The sequence below is a fragment of the Lepisosteus oculatus genome, chromosome 8 (assembly GCF_040954835.1).
Source record: "Lepisosteus oculatus isolate fLepOcu1 chromosome 8, fLepOcu1.hap2, whole genome shotgun sequence".
Taxonomy (NCBI): Eukaryota; Metazoa; Chordata; class Actinopteri; order Semionotiformes; family Lepisosteidae; genus Lepisosteus; species Lepisosteus oculatus.
Genome location: NC_090703.1, coordinates 7,819,674 through 7,835,684, shown reverse-complemented (window position 1 = coordinate 7,835,684; position 16,011 = coordinate 7,819,674). Strand labels below are relative to the sequence as shown.

General features: G+C 43.5%; 1 protein-coding gene across 4 annotated transcripts in view; it reads right to left on the bottom strand.

The window, feature by feature from the left end:
- Nucleotides 1–16,011, bottom strand: part of syne2b (spectrin repeat containing, nuclear envelope 2b) — a 151,950-nt gene that overhangs the window by 114,363 nt on the left and 21,576 nt on the right. For all 4 annotated transcript variants that reach the window (XR_011190212.1, XM_069193151.1, XM_069193149.1 and 1 more), the window contains 20 exons: nt 15,052–15,126; nt 14,018–14,131; nt 13,647–13,784; nt 12,098–12,262; nt 11,364–11,476; nt 11,091–11,259; nt 10,535–10,631; nt 9,655–9,845; nt 9,172–9,336; nt 8,295–8,438; nt 7,384–7,485; nt 6,741–6,911; nt 5,785–5,943; nt 5,324–5,497; nt 4,534–4,668; nt 3,719–3,877; nt 2,576–2,793; nt 1,086–1,173; nt 636–754; nt 48–171 (listed from right to left, as the gene is read on the bottom strand). Coding sequence is in view for 3 of the 4 variants with exons in the window: in XM_069193151.1 (XP_069049252.1) it covers nt 48–171; nt 636–754; nt 1,086–1,173; nt 2,576–2,793; nt 3,719–3,877; nt 4,534–4,668; nt 5,324–5,497; nt 5,785–5,943; nt 6,741–6,911; nt 7,384–7,485; nt 8,295–8,438; nt 9,172–9,336; nt 9,655–9,845; nt 10,535–10,631; nt 11,091–11,259; nt 11,364–11,476; nt 12,098–12,262; nt 13,647–13,784; nt 14,018–14,131; nt 15,052–15,126 (2,820 nt within the window). In the remaining variant the exon portion in view is untranslated. The remainder of the gene's footprint in view (nt 1–47; nt 172–635; nt 755–1,085; nt 1,174–2,575; nt 2,794–3,718; nt 3,878–4,533; nt 4,669–5,323; nt 5,498–5,784; nt 5,944–6,740; nt 6,912–7,383; nt 7,486–8,294; nt 8,439–9,171; nt 9,337–9,654; nt 9,846–10,534; nt 10,632–11,090; nt 11,260–11,363; nt 11,477–12,097; nt 12,263–13,646; nt 13,785–14,017; nt 14,132–15,051; nt 15,127–16,011) is intronic.

The following is a 16,011-nucleotide window of genomic DNA, read 5'->3' as shown; positions in this document are numbered from 1 at the left end:
CTTGTGACACATGTTTCCCTATCTATTTCAGCTGAACTGGGACACACCTGCAGCTCCCGGAGCTTGGCGTGAAGGACTGCAGAGCTGACAGCATCTGGAGGGAACTCAGCCTGAAGACTCTGTCTGTTCCTGTACAGCTGGTTTTCAAATTCACTCATGGATTCTCTGTATCTGATTTGAAAAAACAGTCATGCTCATGCATTAAATAAAAACGTAGGGCATGGTTATTCTGTTACTACACAATTCTGCTACTAGTCCAATTTTCTTTTGTAGTGCTTTGTGAAAGATGTATTCCAACTCCCTCTTTATAGTCCTTCTAAGCGATACTGAGGATCAGAAGGAAAAAAATGAGCTGTAGATATGCAAATACACCGACAGTGCAATCTTCTCCTCTTTCCATCTCTCCTAATCACATGATGTATTAAAAAACTAAGAAACAAATGCAGTTTTCTCACAGCATACGAAATACCACACATTTCTGAATCTTCTGAAAAGAGCACAGCAATGGAACACCAAAGTCTTTTGTAAAATGAATAAAGAGCTATTCAGTACTGCATACAGATTGCTCCAGAAAAGGTGTTTCAGTCCCCAATAAGTCAGCGTCACTAATATCTTCATGTCTGACTGACAGGTACCTTTCAAGAGTCTCATGTTCATCTACATCCTGTGCCTCCACAGTGTCGAGAGCACTCCCATCAACCAACATCCTCTCAGCCCTCTGCATTACTGCAACGGTCTCGACTGTAACGATCACCTGAACAGATGCAAACAGAGGCATCACACATGGGGCTTCTGAACAGAGGCCAGAGCAACAGATAAGACCATGTGCAGACATAGTTCAGGTGGGGAGCTGAGTCAGCATGCGTAGGCTGCAAAGGAACAAGTAATAGGTTTATTCCATGCTGAAAAAAAGAAGAAAGAAAACACAACGTTTCGGCCGTGGAGCCTTCTTCAGGTGTCACCTGAAGCCTGACCAGGCTTTTCTGCAAATACAGAAAAACAGGGTTTTTTATTTTAAAAAAGACACCAATGATGAATGAAGAGCAGAATTCATCACACCACCTCAGTGCTCACTCAGCACCTACCTCAGTGGGGGGAAGTCTTGGGGAAGATTCAGACGGTAGAAAGCTCTCCATCTGCTCCACTTTGTCTTCACCATATTCGGAAGGATGTCTAGAGCAATACAAAAGCACTGGAAAAATAAACACATCTGCCCACTGAGAAAGCAACCATTTTGGTAAAGGAAAGTAACTTCCATTTGAACAATACATGCAATACAAGTACAGCAGCAGCATAACTCATTCCAAGTCACTGTCCTTGACACCTGCATTGTAATGTTTTTCTTTTTCTTTAGAGCGGGCTTAACCTCAAACAAAGCACACCTACAACCTCAAGACTGTCAGTCCGTTCGGAGGAAGACATGCTCAAAATAAATCTGGTACTGCTGTCTGTCTGTCTGTTTACCTGTCCCCTGTGTCATGTGTAGTGAAGAGATAAGCTTTAGCTAGCAGCCAGTTTCTGTTAAGCAGCTTTCCTCAAACTCATTGCACTGTGACCCCTTCTGACAACAAAAATTGCCACGTCTCAAGTGCAACGTTACTCCAGAATAATTAATATTTAAAATACAAAAAAATGCAACACATGGGCATATCTACTAAAAGTAGCACTTAAATACTAAGGCTCATTTTATAATCGCATGACAGCCTTTAGGAAGTTAAAAATCAATATATAACCTAATAACTTAGTTGGGGTTGTATTGATGAGCACACATCCTTGAAATGGATCTCTGTGAGGTTGTGTTACAGACACATCTCATCTTCAACAGTGAAACAGGCCCAGTCTGTGTATTCTAGTAAAGAACTGCTCTGTGTCCGCTAGTGCAACAGCACTCTACTTTAAGTGGTTTTGAACACTCTTTAGCTAGAACTCCACATGTCTCACAATGCAGCCGTGGGCTGAGCTACAAAACCAGTCCCTGGAAATCAATTTTCTGAAATTGGGTGAATCATACCTGCAGTTTCTTGGTGTTTTTCCCCTGCAGTTCAGACACTCAGTCAAGCTTTCTTTTACTACAAGAGGCCATCAATTCCCCTTCAGTACTCACCTTTCCTCCAGGAAACAGTACGCTGCTAAAATAATTTTTCTACAGCAAAATTTCAAACTGTCTTCAGCTATGCTGAGGCGGTTTCTAGGTAACTGTTTCAGATAGTTCCTGACAAGGCATGCCTGAGCCAAGCAAGTCACCCATCATAAAATAAAACAAGTATCATTTGATAGAACTGGTTAATTATTACTATGACATTTTTGTAAACTGTCATCTTTTTTAAATTAAATCAAACACTCCTTTCAAAACTGTCTAGGCAACCCCTTTAAAACAAAACACTTTGTGGTCGCAATCCACAGTCGGAAAACAATCACTGTTGTTCTTAAGTTCTGATGTCTGGAATTCTATTTCAAACACTGAAAATTGCTATGCTGTAATTTCAGGAAAAGTGGACCACACCTGTTAAAAGGTTTATCTGCCTGCACTGAGGCAGGACTCCCATTCTGATCTGAACTCTCACATGACCCTTACCGCTCTCCTGGAGGAGGCTGCTGGGACAGCCATGCTTGCTGGGGCTCACAGAAGTCTCTCCTCTGCTGCTCTATGGCTTCCAGCCTCTGCACACACTCTCCCAGCTGAGCTCTGGTCAGGCTGTGGGCCTTATCGGAGCTCAGCGTGTCACAGATCACTCTCAGAGCCTCTAAATGCTGTCGTGCTTGATCCAGACTGCCTTCTGTAGAAAAGCAGACCTGGAACAGCAGAGTGAAAAGACGTGACCTGGAAGAACTGCGGTCGGTCTGAAGTAGCATCTGAAGTAGATAAACTGCTTTCCAGTAATACCAGTAAATAAATACCATTATTTTCCAGTAATAGACGATGATTTTAAAGTAAATTAATACAAATTTTTTAAATCAGCCTCTATATACTACTGTATGTATTCATACACAATCAGGTACAAGCATGACTGTGCTTTGATTAGATAACATTAGACAAAGAATAATACTGTGAAAAACGTACATTTTAATACAGTAGAAATTAAACATGACATATGGCATATTATATGTACTGCCTTTGTTCTGGCATTATATGCATTACTATATTATAGTGGATACACAGTGTAGCTTGTAACAGAATCCGCCAAGCCAGCTAAGGAGCAGAGACCATGTCTCTTATGAAAATCATGTACAGTATACCAGAAGCCAATGACTAATCCTGCTGGCTCCAGTGCTGTCACTGCTCACACATCGAGACGTGTTCAGACAGCCAGGCAGGCTGGGCCAGTCCAGGCACAGGCCTATAGCTCCCATTTACACCCTCTGCTACATACAGCTTTATAGCTGTTCAGAAATATGAGTATCACTGAACCATTTTCCAGCTGCCAGTAGGCAAAACATACATACTTGTTTCTAATCCACTAAAAGGGTACTTATTCATATTTCCAGGCTTTATAACCTTAGTGCAATCAATACTGAAGAACTGATGCCAACTGTAAACGGTAAATAATTTTAAAGCCTGTTAATCACACATGGCAATCAAACCCAGATTAATAGAGAATCGATCAATCCATCAGCAGCTAATTAGATCTTTATTGCTTTTCCATGCATCGTTTTGCATGCAAAATACAGAATACGTGCAACATTGCATGCAGTGAAGTTAGCAACAGGAGTACGGTACCTGGTTATCTTTAACAAGTTCTGCCCAGCCCATTGAGTCAGAAAAGGCCTTTTCTTTTTTAATTTGCAGCTCACATTGCAAGGCAGCTTTGTTAAAGTTTCCTTTCTCAATTTCAAATTTCAACTGTTGCAAAAACGCTGCTATATCTAAATGAACATCCTGAGTGACAAAATAAACAATGGTTTAGCTTCAGGTGACCGCGATGAAATATCTGCAGATTTAAGCATGACAAGTGAGTTCCCCCTATTTTAAAGTGGGTATATAATGAACAAGACCCGCTGTATTCACTGCGTATGACAACTTCAAAGACAATATTGCATTTGTTTGCAATAAAAATTAATCAAAATATTGAATTCAATTAAGATGTATTTCATGGTGATGATTTCTTCTCTTAAGTGTAATACATACATTTACAATATTTAATACAGGTTGAACATAGCAACCCATGAAAAATTAAATGCTCAGGTTACAAAATTGTAACATTCATGCCTCAAAGACAACTGGCAGATACACTCATGTAGCAAGAGTGTTGGTGCCAATGATGTCATCATTGAGGACAGTCCTGAAAGGGGACACACTCACCCCAACCCACTGAACAACACAGGGCACAGTTCCACTTCACACACATGCATGCCCACTTTCAATGTAGTTGTTTTCATTATTTCACAGACATTACATTCAAGGAATGTTTGAATTTCAGAGGTTACAAATGAAGGCATTGTCCAAACAAGGTGCGGTTTAATAGCTTCAGTCGATATTAGAAAGGGTAAAAATACATTCTCATAAAAGAGCGTTATCTTCAGTCTTCCACCTACCTCCCACTGCTTCCGAAGAGACTGACTCAGTGTTTCAATCTCTCTTTGCTGACTCGAAGAGCAGCGACTCTTCATCTGTTCCGCAGACTCCAAGAATTCCTCCAGGAAGGTAGAGTTGGATTTCTTTAAGAATTCCTGTGTGATTGAGAAAATCAATATAAATACACTCAACCTGAATAATAAGCTCTAGTTGCAGTGTTTTAGGCAGCCCTCCATAACATAACCTTTATCATGAAAGTTCACACCAAAGGTATCCAACTTCCTTAAAGGAGTCAGGAAAAGGACATGACCTATGCATAACATCACCTTCAATCATACTGTAGATCTATGTTTAGATTTTAAAAACTTTTCCACTCAAAATAAACTACTGCTTCTAACACAAAAATAATTCGCGCCTTCAGGAAATGTATCTGCTAATCTTAATCTAAACCCAGTTCTTAATGGTGGATTATTATTTACAGCAGGATTCTACCTTCTGACCAATGGAAACACTAAACATTGAGTGCTGGGTCTGTAATTGAAGATGGCTTGAAATTCTGGTCTTTGACCTGAGCTCCAGACAATGCCTTTCTATAGCTCAGCATCTCTGGGAGCAGAGTAGACTGCTGAGGTCTGAGTGAAGACTGAAGTGCTCTTTCTCCGTGCTGAGAAAGAATGTGAGGTTGTCACTGTGCAGAAAATCACCTTGAACCAGCAATGCATTCATGTGCTCATATTGCCTGTACATGTCTTTTGACCACACTAGATGCAAAATATCGAAACAAGAACAATAGGATAATAAACTCTCTACCTCCTTCTTAGCCACTTGCTCTTTGGTGATCTGTTTGTCACCCAGGACAGTGATGGCTGCCAGGATGTGCTCCAACAGCCTGTGTTTAGCCTTCTCAAATTTAACTCTGACGTCAGCCTCCTTAGGGTAACCCTGGTGCCTGTCCGCCAGAGAGCTCAGCATGGCCTGCACCTCCTGTAACAGCAGAGCACAGGAGACAGCCTGTCACAGACCTCTCCTAAAATTTAAGTACAGACACTCCCAGCAATGTAGTAGTGCTGTTAAGTAAGCATGGCAAGGCTTTTGCAATCAGTTTAAAAACATGGTAAAACATAGAAAACATTGTACAACTGAGGTAAAAGTGTGGTAAAGGAATATGCTGAAAAACATAAGAAAAGTAGAAGATTTCAGTAATAATTCTTATAATTTCTCTGCCACACACAATCATTCCAGATTAAATGACAGAACAAGAAGCAGAAAACCTGTGATTTTGCAGTGGCCCTGCTGACTCTGGCCTGCATTCCAGACACGGTGAGGTGCCGGAGAGACTTGTTCTTCTGCAGAGTTTCCACCGTGGCCAGGAGAAACTGCTCCTCTGTCACAACCTGCCTCTCATGCTCCTGGCCTCTGCTGATTAACAGCTAATAAATCAAAAGAAGGAACAGCACAACACTTAAAACCTCCTCTAAAAAACATGCCTTTAATTGTGGGTGTGGTGCAGTCACATACGAACAAGCTATAAGGCAAATCCAACTTTTAAACCCTTTTACTTTCGTAGTTTCTTTGAATACAGTCTTGTGAATCCTCATTTCTTTCCTCTAAAATGGTGCACTTGCATTTTTCAGTAACCAAGATACCAGAGGAAAAACTGCAGGCTATTAAAGCTCTAGGGGCTCTTTGATAAAAGCATAAATCTATGTCTCCTCTTGAATCAGGGTATTTCAAATATCTGCCCTGCTCATTTTGAACAGACAACCATTTTAACTTTATTCCCCCTTTTTTAAAAAAAATATTTTGTTGAGTGTTAATGGTCCAGACTTCGCCTACTGAATAAAAACTCCCCTACGTCTTCAACAGTGGTCATGGCAGTCTCAAGAACCTGAATTAACCAGGTCTTCAAGGGCAGCTGAACAGACACTCAGCCTGGCATAAGGGATATCAGCCGACATGACCCTCACTGGGGTAGTTTCACAGCAACCGTTTCTGGTCCGGTCAGTGGATAAACGGTAGGGATATTGAAGCCATGGTGTACTCAATTGCATTAGAAAGGGCAATGTTTTTACATTTTCTAATATGTTGGGGTTTTTTTTAATAAATAACTGGGAAAACATTCTGCTGTTTTCCAAAACTTTTTTTAGACTTCCATTACAATAAAGCTTCAAACAGTTCGGCTCAGCACAGATAAAGAGTGCCCCCCGGTGTCTCTGGCATGTCTTACCTTGACTGCTGGGTCCTGGGTCGGGGAATGCCCCTTGCCCATCAGTGCCCTGTGCGTGTCCCTTGCCAGGGATTCCCACTGCTGTAACTCAGCCAGCCCACCTTCTAGCATGGCTGCCCCTCGCTGCAGCTCCACACAGCCCTGGCCTGCTTGGCACAGCTCCTGGGTCACCTGGGCCAGACACAAAACGAGCCAAAGGAGGGACCAGTTACTGGCCTATCCAATCCGTTCTGCCGCTGAACTGCAACTGCATTAGCGATTTGGCTTCTTTAGCTGATAAACTGACTGGGCAACTAAGAGTTAGCTTTGTAGAGTCCTACTCTGGATCAACCCCTGAGTAAATGGGCTGCTTTTTCTTTACCTCCAATCAGGGACGAGGGATTCTAGAAACCTCCAAAAAGCCCCTGAGAGTGGAAACAAGGATTTGGATACTGCCGTGGGCTAAGTTCCCCATTCAAGTTTTAGACACAAGGCAAGTTTTATCTCTTGTTCGGAATTTAGGGTGATCCTTAATGTTTATCCTTAACCATTTTGCAACATGAGAAATCCAGATTCTGAAAAGGTGTTCAATGGGTTAATGATATCTCTCCTGCCTGGCCTAAAAACTCTGAGGTAGTGACACACTTGTGGATCGATGCTGTACCTCGGTTAGGGTGTCTTGGAGTCGCTGCACAGTCTCTGGACAGCTTTCAGAGGACTGAGAGAGAGAATTTAAATCCACTTGCTTTATCTTCCTCTTCATAAGCTGAAAAACAACAGCTTCCTCAGAACCTCAAAACAGCAGAACTGTTTGAGTGACAGCTGTCTGAAGTTAAAATAACACGCAGGGTGTTTCTATGAGATTCCACAATAAACCATTTTTTGTACTAAAACAGAGTCGTCCTGGAGTGTGACACAATGAGGGGAGGAGTCATGGAGGGTAGGGGCATTTCCCATTGGCAGTTGGAGGAGGTTAAAATAGGAATGGCTTTGGAACCTACAAGACTCTTCACTAAGGACCCTAACTAGGTAATGACACCCTAGTGAACAGTCACACCTGAGCAGAATCAATCAGCACAGGTATAAAAGGTCGACTAACAAGGTCTGAGGTGTGGACCTTTTGTCAACTGTAAGGAGTAGGAAAAAGAAATACATTTACAGAGTAAGAAAGCAACTGGAGCTATTTCTGGACAATCACATTTGTTTGAAGGAAACTCTAAAACTGGACTTTGATCCTAAGCCTTACTTATTGTTATTTATTTATTTTTTGCTCTGATATCTGTGTTGATGAATAGTCCAGCTGTAACAAAGTTAGCTTAAGATCTAAAGAGAACTCGGCTCTTCTTTGTTGGCCTAACTGCCATTGTATTCATTAATAAAGTAGTGAAGAACTCGGGGTCTTTACTTGCTCTGGGTTGACACAAGCCAGCCACTACCACCAATGTGCTGTATGATTTAAAAGAATATTAATTTGATGTATTTGTCATCCTTCGCCATCTCCCGCCTTCTGCAATCAGGATTCAAACACCAAGACTGAGATGCAGCCTGCTAAATCCATTCTGAGAAATGCTGTACCTCAATCCTCTTCCTGAAGCTCCTGAGATTGCTAGATGAAATGTCCACTTCTTCCTGCATCAGCTGAGTGGCTTCATCAATGAGCATGTTTACCGCTGTGCCTCTTGCAGGTATCGTGGGGATGCAATCAGGCTGGGTAGCGGACTAAAGACAAAAAACATATTTCCAGATACAATGATACCCACTAATATATACATACACTGTATAATGTACTGTATATAATGACATTCAGAAGCAGAAACTCCACTCTGAGGAGTTCTGCTCATACTTTCAATACTACTGTCATCTACTACTATACTACTATCATCTTAATTCTATATAGTTTTTTTATGTATAGATCCTAACTTTGTCAACCTTGCTTTTTCTTGTGCAATATTCAGTGCATCCAGAAACAAAACTACAGCAGTAGTGAAATGTGGCTCTCTGAACCATCTGAACCACCCGCCATCTGAATTTCAAATGCTAATGAGTTCTGGCATTAGGCTGATGAGCTGTTATGGAACAATTACGTTCATTAATGTTGTGGGCTCCTTTTCTCATGTGTTGCGGCGGTGCAGGATAAAAGTGTTAAGAGAAAATCTCATCTACTGAAATACCCAGTAAGAGGAAGAAACAACCTGGGATTTTTAACTAACAAGGAGGGACCGGAAATTCAATTTCTTCTGAAAGACGAGACGTCCTCATCATTATACTGGGGCATTAGGACCAACACGGATCCTAATGTGAGGGCTCCCTGCTGGTCCCACTAACACCTCTTCAAGCAGAAACCTTAGCTTTCCCAGGACGTCTCCCATCCAGGTACTGGCTAGACCCACACCTGCTGAGCTTCTGTGCTTTCACGTCTCTTTTTGAAAGGTGAGCAATTGCCCAGGCTTACGAATTTAGTTTTCTTCATGAAGGCCGCCCACTGTCTGTTCAACCCACGCAGCTCATCGGCAAGGCTGCCGCTGGTCTGTTCATCTGTGGCCTCGATGAGAAGGTTCCCGACTTCATTCAGGTGGGCATGCCTGGCGCTCCACTCAGACAGGCGGTCAGACGTCACCTGAGGAATGGCCAATGCAGTGCCAACTCAGAATTAATTAATTAAAAGAAATGTCATTTCAGTGGATGACTCCCCTTAACACACTTTCACTTTTATTTAGACCTTATTACAAAAAACCTCATCTCATCAAATGTATGAGATAAAGTACCTTTAATATGAATTTACAAGAGTTTTTTATTTTAAAAGCATGGTATAACCTGCATTAATTTACACTGTATAAAAAACTCATGATGTACTTTCATTCTTTGATCTAGGTCATTAAACACACATGGTACCTAGTTTCCAGACTCGGCCTACTACCGCCGGAGTGCCCTGTACCTCAGTTCCGTCAGGGAGAGATTCTCTGTTGTCCAGCCAGGCCTGCAGGGAGCCGTGAAGCTCAGTGTAAGAGTCCCAGGCGGAGAGGACTCGTTCCAGCATAGCTTTTGTCCCCGAGACTGACTCCACAGTCACTGCACTCTCCTCCTCCACCTCTTTCATGAATTTGCTGATGTGTTGAGAGTCAGCCGCTGCATAAGAAGACCAGAAGAAGAGTGAGCTGATGGATCTTGGCATGAGTACAGCGTGCCATATTAAAATAAGCAGCTTCCCCCACTCTTCCACAGCTGTATCAGCCGAACAGCAGCGTTGGGTCCTACAAGATGGACAAGTACACGAAGCTACCCGAAATAACGCCACGGTGGTAGCTCTTTTGTCCAGTACATGCCTGCAAGTCAAGCAAGCTGACTTCAACAAAGCCAAGAGGCCAGGGCAGCAGTGTGCAGCAGTGGCTAAGGTTGTGGATTCAAATCCCAAGTGAGCACTGCTGTTGTAACCTTGAGTAAGGTGCTTCACCCCTATTGTTTCATTAAAACACCCAACTGTATAAATGGGTGCAAATGTCCCATTTATTAGACAGTTAATTGATTCCAATTTCTAGTGATGGTATGATCAAGTGGCTTTATCAATTGACAGGCAGCCTCAAATTATAGCTTCCTTTATTGGTGCACTGCTAACTCACTACTATGAGAATGTTTCCCAAGATACAGCCATGGATTTGAATCCAGATAAATGATCATTAAACTCCAAAACCAGCAAGTAATTACAGAAGACCACTTTTAGCAGGAAGTATCACTTCTTAGTGTAAACAGGTGTGGAGAATTAGTGAAAGGGATTGAAACCCGAGACCTGTGCATACCCGGACAGCACACACACTTACCTAGGGCTGACTTGCTGGTGTAATTGTCAGCAATTAATCTGAGCCTCAGAATGGCAGCTTCAAGACGGGAGACCAGGCCTTGACTGTCTATGGAGTCCTGAAAGACAAATCAGGCTCACTATTGTTTTCTTGTCTTATCTTAACATTTAGAGCCCTTGTAACACCAACATAGTTATTAGGACTCTGAGCTGCAGCAACATTTTTTCCTTTGGGGGCTTTGTTACTGCAATAATAATCCTGATGTAACCTAATACGCTTTAGCAAGAACAGTTAACAAAACATTCCTCCCTAAACTACCTCATACAGAAACGGTGAGGTCAGAGATGTCTGAGTCGGGGCTAAGATCTTGTTATATTATATTATACTTAAACCAAAGGTCTCATGCACTGTAGTTTAGCCCTGCCATCTTACCTTGTATTCATTAAGGTGCTCTCACGAGAGCTCAGCGTTTATTACTGTTTGTAAAATCACAGTCAGAAGCCACCTGCGTACTTGCAGGCGAGAGTATTTGGAATTGATCAGTGCATGGCCGCGGGCTCGTTCAAAGCACACTCACGTGCCAGCTGAGAAGCTGCAGCCTCACATCCTCCCTGCTGCTGTAGGGGCTTTTCCAGGAGCACAGCCTGCTCCTGATCTGCTCCAGCAGGCCCTGCACCGTGTGAGAGGATTCCTGGTATTCCAGCTTTATCCCGTGGTACTTGGCAGTGACCCGGATATTGGTAAACCTGCAACGTGGGGCGCAGTCAGGGGAGAGACGGGAAGAGCAACAGAAAACCAACAAACCTAAGGAATCACTTGTCCTATCCTCAGGAAGAGAGTGGTGGCTTACCTTCTTTTAAGTTCCTCCATTTTTTCTGGGGGTACTCGAGTGGCTCCGTGCTCATCTTTTTGAGGGAAAGCCTGAAGGGTATGCAGGTGGATACTCATTTCCTCCATGAGGGCCTGACAGAAAGAAATAACGTCTTCAGCTTCTCCGAATACGAATCTGGTGCTTTGACCAGTCTAGTGAAACATAACCTTCCCCTGTTTCACTGAGGTTGGCTGGCCAACCCCTCTGAGGCATGCACATCACCAAGATGCTGTAGGTTGGGAGTTGGTTTAGCTGTCTTTCTTGTCCTTTTATTACAGTTTCTTCAGAAGTCACTCTCATGGAATTGCAAAAAAGCCAGCTGGAACACTGTATGACTGATACATGTAAGTACATCTTACTCCATGTGCATCACACATTATCATTAGAATACACATGCATATTTCAGCTCCAAAGAGGTGGAAATAAATAAAGGAAGAACCAAAGAGCTTTGGAAATGTATATAGTTAGAGTACGACAGAAGCTGCTCTGCTGGCCTTTTCAATTCTCATCACATTTTAATTAAGTCTGGATGAGTGAAGATGGTGCAGCTGTGCATTAAAACTGTATCCTGTAGCTGCATGGTAATTAAATAAATATCTTAGTTTCTGATAAAGATTAACATAACTGACTGTAAATGACTGTCAGTGAACTTCAGGAACTTCCTGCCAGTTGGAGTTAAGAGCCTCAGCCCTAAAGCAGGCCCTGTAAGAAACCTTGAGCAGATGCAGTCTGGCCCGGGCACTTTCAGCAGCCCGGACATGGTCCTGGGTGTCGGGGTCCTCCTCCCCCAGCACCGCCTCCACACGCAGCAGCCAAGCCCCCACGTCGTCCAGGGGGGCCGGCAGGGATTGGTCCAGAGCCACCTTGCACGCGCTCAGCTGCACACAGAGACACGGAGAGGTTTCCTCAGACAGATTCACTCACAGCGAACAGGCTGCCGGCGAGGGCAGACTTTCAGGAACATTCTTAAAGTTCCACCGCAGGACTTCCTCCACCATTTCTACCTCCAAATTCACTCCAACTAAAACTAAAAACTCAACTAAGAGAAAGAGGGTTAAGCAAAGGGCAGCACAGTGGCACAGTGGTTGGCATTGCTGCCTCACTGGGTGCGATCTAGCTTGGAGTTTGTTTCTTTTCCTCATGTTCATGTGAGTTTCCTCCAGGTGCTCCAGTTTGCTCCCACAGTCCAAAGACATACTGGTGGTTTAATTGGCTTCTTGGAAATCAGGCCTTTAGAAGAGTGACTTTGTGTCTGTTTCTGTCTGGTCCAGCGAGCACCTCACCTTGCGCCCACTGCTTGCCCGGATAGGCTCGGGCTCCCCTGCGACACTGAACTGGCAGAAGCAGTGAGCGAATGGATGGGTGTTTAAGTAAGGGACAGCACAGTGGTGTGTCAGATACTGTTGCTGTCTCACAGCTCTAGGGTCCTAGGTTTAATTCAGGACTGAGATGTCTTCTGTGTGCTGTTTGTATGTTCTTCCCTAGTTGGTGTGGGGTTTTGCTGGGTAAAAAAGGCTCACTTCCACAGACATGCAGGCGATTGTTAGAATTGATGGTGTCAAAGTTGTCCCTTCTTTCAGGGCCCCTTAATTTTGGGGTGGTCTCCAGGCCGCCACAACCATCATCATGCATTAGCAGCTTTATGGTTAGGTAAAATAAAAAAACTCTTTTACAAAACCTCTTGTCTTTAGATTCCTACTGTACATCTAATCTTACAAGTTACTTTTGACAAAAACAAAAATCCTTGAAAAAAGACTGCGTTATTTGCTCTCTCGCGCCTGTACAAGTATCTGTTCAGCTACAGGTCAACATGCAGACATGTCAGGAACTGTTCCCAATTTGTACATGTGGTGTACTAACAAGAGATAGCAACCGCAGCAACAGAAATATCTACTCAAACAAAACTAAAAGTTCTTATTGTGACTATCGATCCCATTCTTTCTGTGCAAACATTGTGAGCAGTCCAAGCATTCAGTGCTGCTTGAGATAACACTGAAAATGTCCCTTAAAAAATAAAAAAGACATGTGTTAGGCATCCCAGGGGAGAGGGAAGGGCATCCCCTCAGAGCATTTTTGCTTTCTGTTGACAAGGGTCCACCTCAGTACATTCAAGTGAAAAGCACAAGACCAGAAACAAGCTTTATTCAATACACAAGACAACAACCACACAAAATACTGCAAAGAGTGTGCTGCCACCACAGACACTGCACACACCTGCCACGGACAATCTGATTGCCGGTCCTGAGAGACAGGAGCCCTCACCTTCTCATTGAGACAGTCCCAGACTTCCTTCAGCCTGCGCTGCTCCTCGCTGAGGTGTGCCGTCCTGCGCAGGCCAGACAGCAGGGGCATCACTAGCCTGCGCTGCTCCCTAAAGGACTGGAGGAATGTCTGGAACACCTAGTGAGGGTGGGATACACAGGTGTCAGCCCTGGCTGGCACTCCAGAAACTGCAGGAGCAACTGCGAGGGGACCCAAAAGCAGAGAGGAGATACAAGTTCTCCTGGGAAAATCTTCAGAGTACATTGGAATGGAAGGCAAATTGATAAGGAATAAATCTCAACATGACAATGACCAGCAGACACAGCAGGGGCCTCAGGGATAAAGCTTATTCGGTGTACAGCTGGGCTTACATTGTGTCTCTCCGGGTAGCTGTCATTCTCTGCTTTAGCCCAGCTGGTCACCAGCTCTTGCTGAGCTTCCTGCAGCCAGGATATCACCTCACTGATTTTCTGGGATAGGGGCCCCTGGAAGAGTCCGGGAAGAAAAGAGGAGCAGGAGAAAGGGGAAAGAAAAGGGGCATGACAATCCGTGAGGCTACTCAGGATCTCAGCGCCAAATTTTCTCTTCATTATGAGCATGTTACAGTGAACAGAGGACAGCACTGTTATTTGCATTATTACTAGAAAACAGAATAATGATATTGCACTAGTTATTTACACTAGTTTAAGCATGGTGTAAGAGCAGGCCAGGCCGTTTAGCATTTGTGGCTGATGTTTGAGAGCTCAGAATTACAGTCAGGTTTCATACTGGTGAGAACAGGCTGATGCAGTTGTGCCTGCTCAAGCAACAAGCTGGGCATTCACTGCACAGCCAGGACACATGAACACGAGCACAGCACCTCAGAATCATCAGAATGTCAGAGAATAGCACTGATCGCTATACAGAAGATTAGCATTTCTTGGGGAGTGTATACTATACTGTCTTAATGGGAGATATATTGTATTAACAGGAGTATATACTTCTTCAGCAGCAGAAAGCAGCATTTCTTCACGCTACATTGAAAAAAAATAAATAGAAAAGCACTCCTTGAATAGCTTGAGGGATAAAGTACTGTCAGTGCTGTAAACCTGATAGTCCTGCAGGTCTTGTAACTGTTTCAATACCGAGAGATAATAACATGCTAAGGTCCTAAACAATGGAATGCTCAATACCAACGCCCTTAGATTCCCTTTGGCTTTCATAAACACTCCCTTTACAGAAATAAAAAAACTATTTTGGCTACCTAGAGAGCTCTTTAAAATTACACTCCCATATGCAAGCCCTGTTTTGTTCCTTATGTTCTATACAGGACTGTCAGGAATTCAGCAGGTCCACAAAGGCTGAAAAACAAGACCCAGCAGGGCACCTCAGACAGAACCAGCAGGAGAGGCGTGAAGCCGCGTACCTGGCAGAGGCGAGAGGCGGCGAAGGCCAGAGGGAGGCCAGGAGAGGGAGACTGAGGAGGAGCCAGGGAGTGCAGCTGTGTCAGGCAGAGAAAATAGAGGTGACAGTGCCCGGGTTAAAGTGCTGGAAGAGAAGCCCCTGTGTCTTCTGGCTAGGGCTTCGCACGTCCACAATCCCAATGAGCAAAACATCCAACACAGAACCGGCAGCCCCTGTATTCCACAGTGGGTCACCCTTAAAAACAGTGACAAATTCCTAAAGAAATTCAGCTGAAAGCCACTACAATAACCTCTGCATAGTTTAAACAGCTCCTCTGAATTCTTCTGATCGGGTATTAAATAAATTATTTCGGGGGATGTTATGTTAGAATTGTAAAATGGATTGGTAAGGCTTTATTTAGAATATTTTGTAAAACTGTGGTCACCAGGTTATAGAAAAGATTGCTGCTCTGGAAGCCACCCAGGGAAAAAGAACCAGAAGATTCCATGTCTTAAGAGAATGTCGTGCAATTACAGGCTGAGACAACTGAATCCTAAACTCTGACGGGATAAAAGAATCGATTATTTTTGTCTTGAACAGAGATTATTATGAGGGGACCTGATACAAGCGTTCAAAACCCTCAAGGGCACTGACAAAGTTGACCCAGTGGACTGCTTCAGAATGAACAACGAAACATGAAGCAGGGGACACACGTGGAAGCTACCTGGAAATGCATATAAAACAGAGAACAAGAGTCACATCTTTACACAGGGGGGTTTAGGGAGGATGAAATGAGCGAATCAGCCATGTTGTTGAAACCTACCCTGGCTTCTTTCAGGAAAGAGATGTATGAGATCCTCAGATCAATTAGCTGATAACTGCCTAACAGCTTAGATGGGCCTCCTGCTGTTTGTAACAATTCTTATGTGTAATGTAACAACTGGGTGTTGAGTCAGGTAAAGGCTGGGACGGAAACACATGC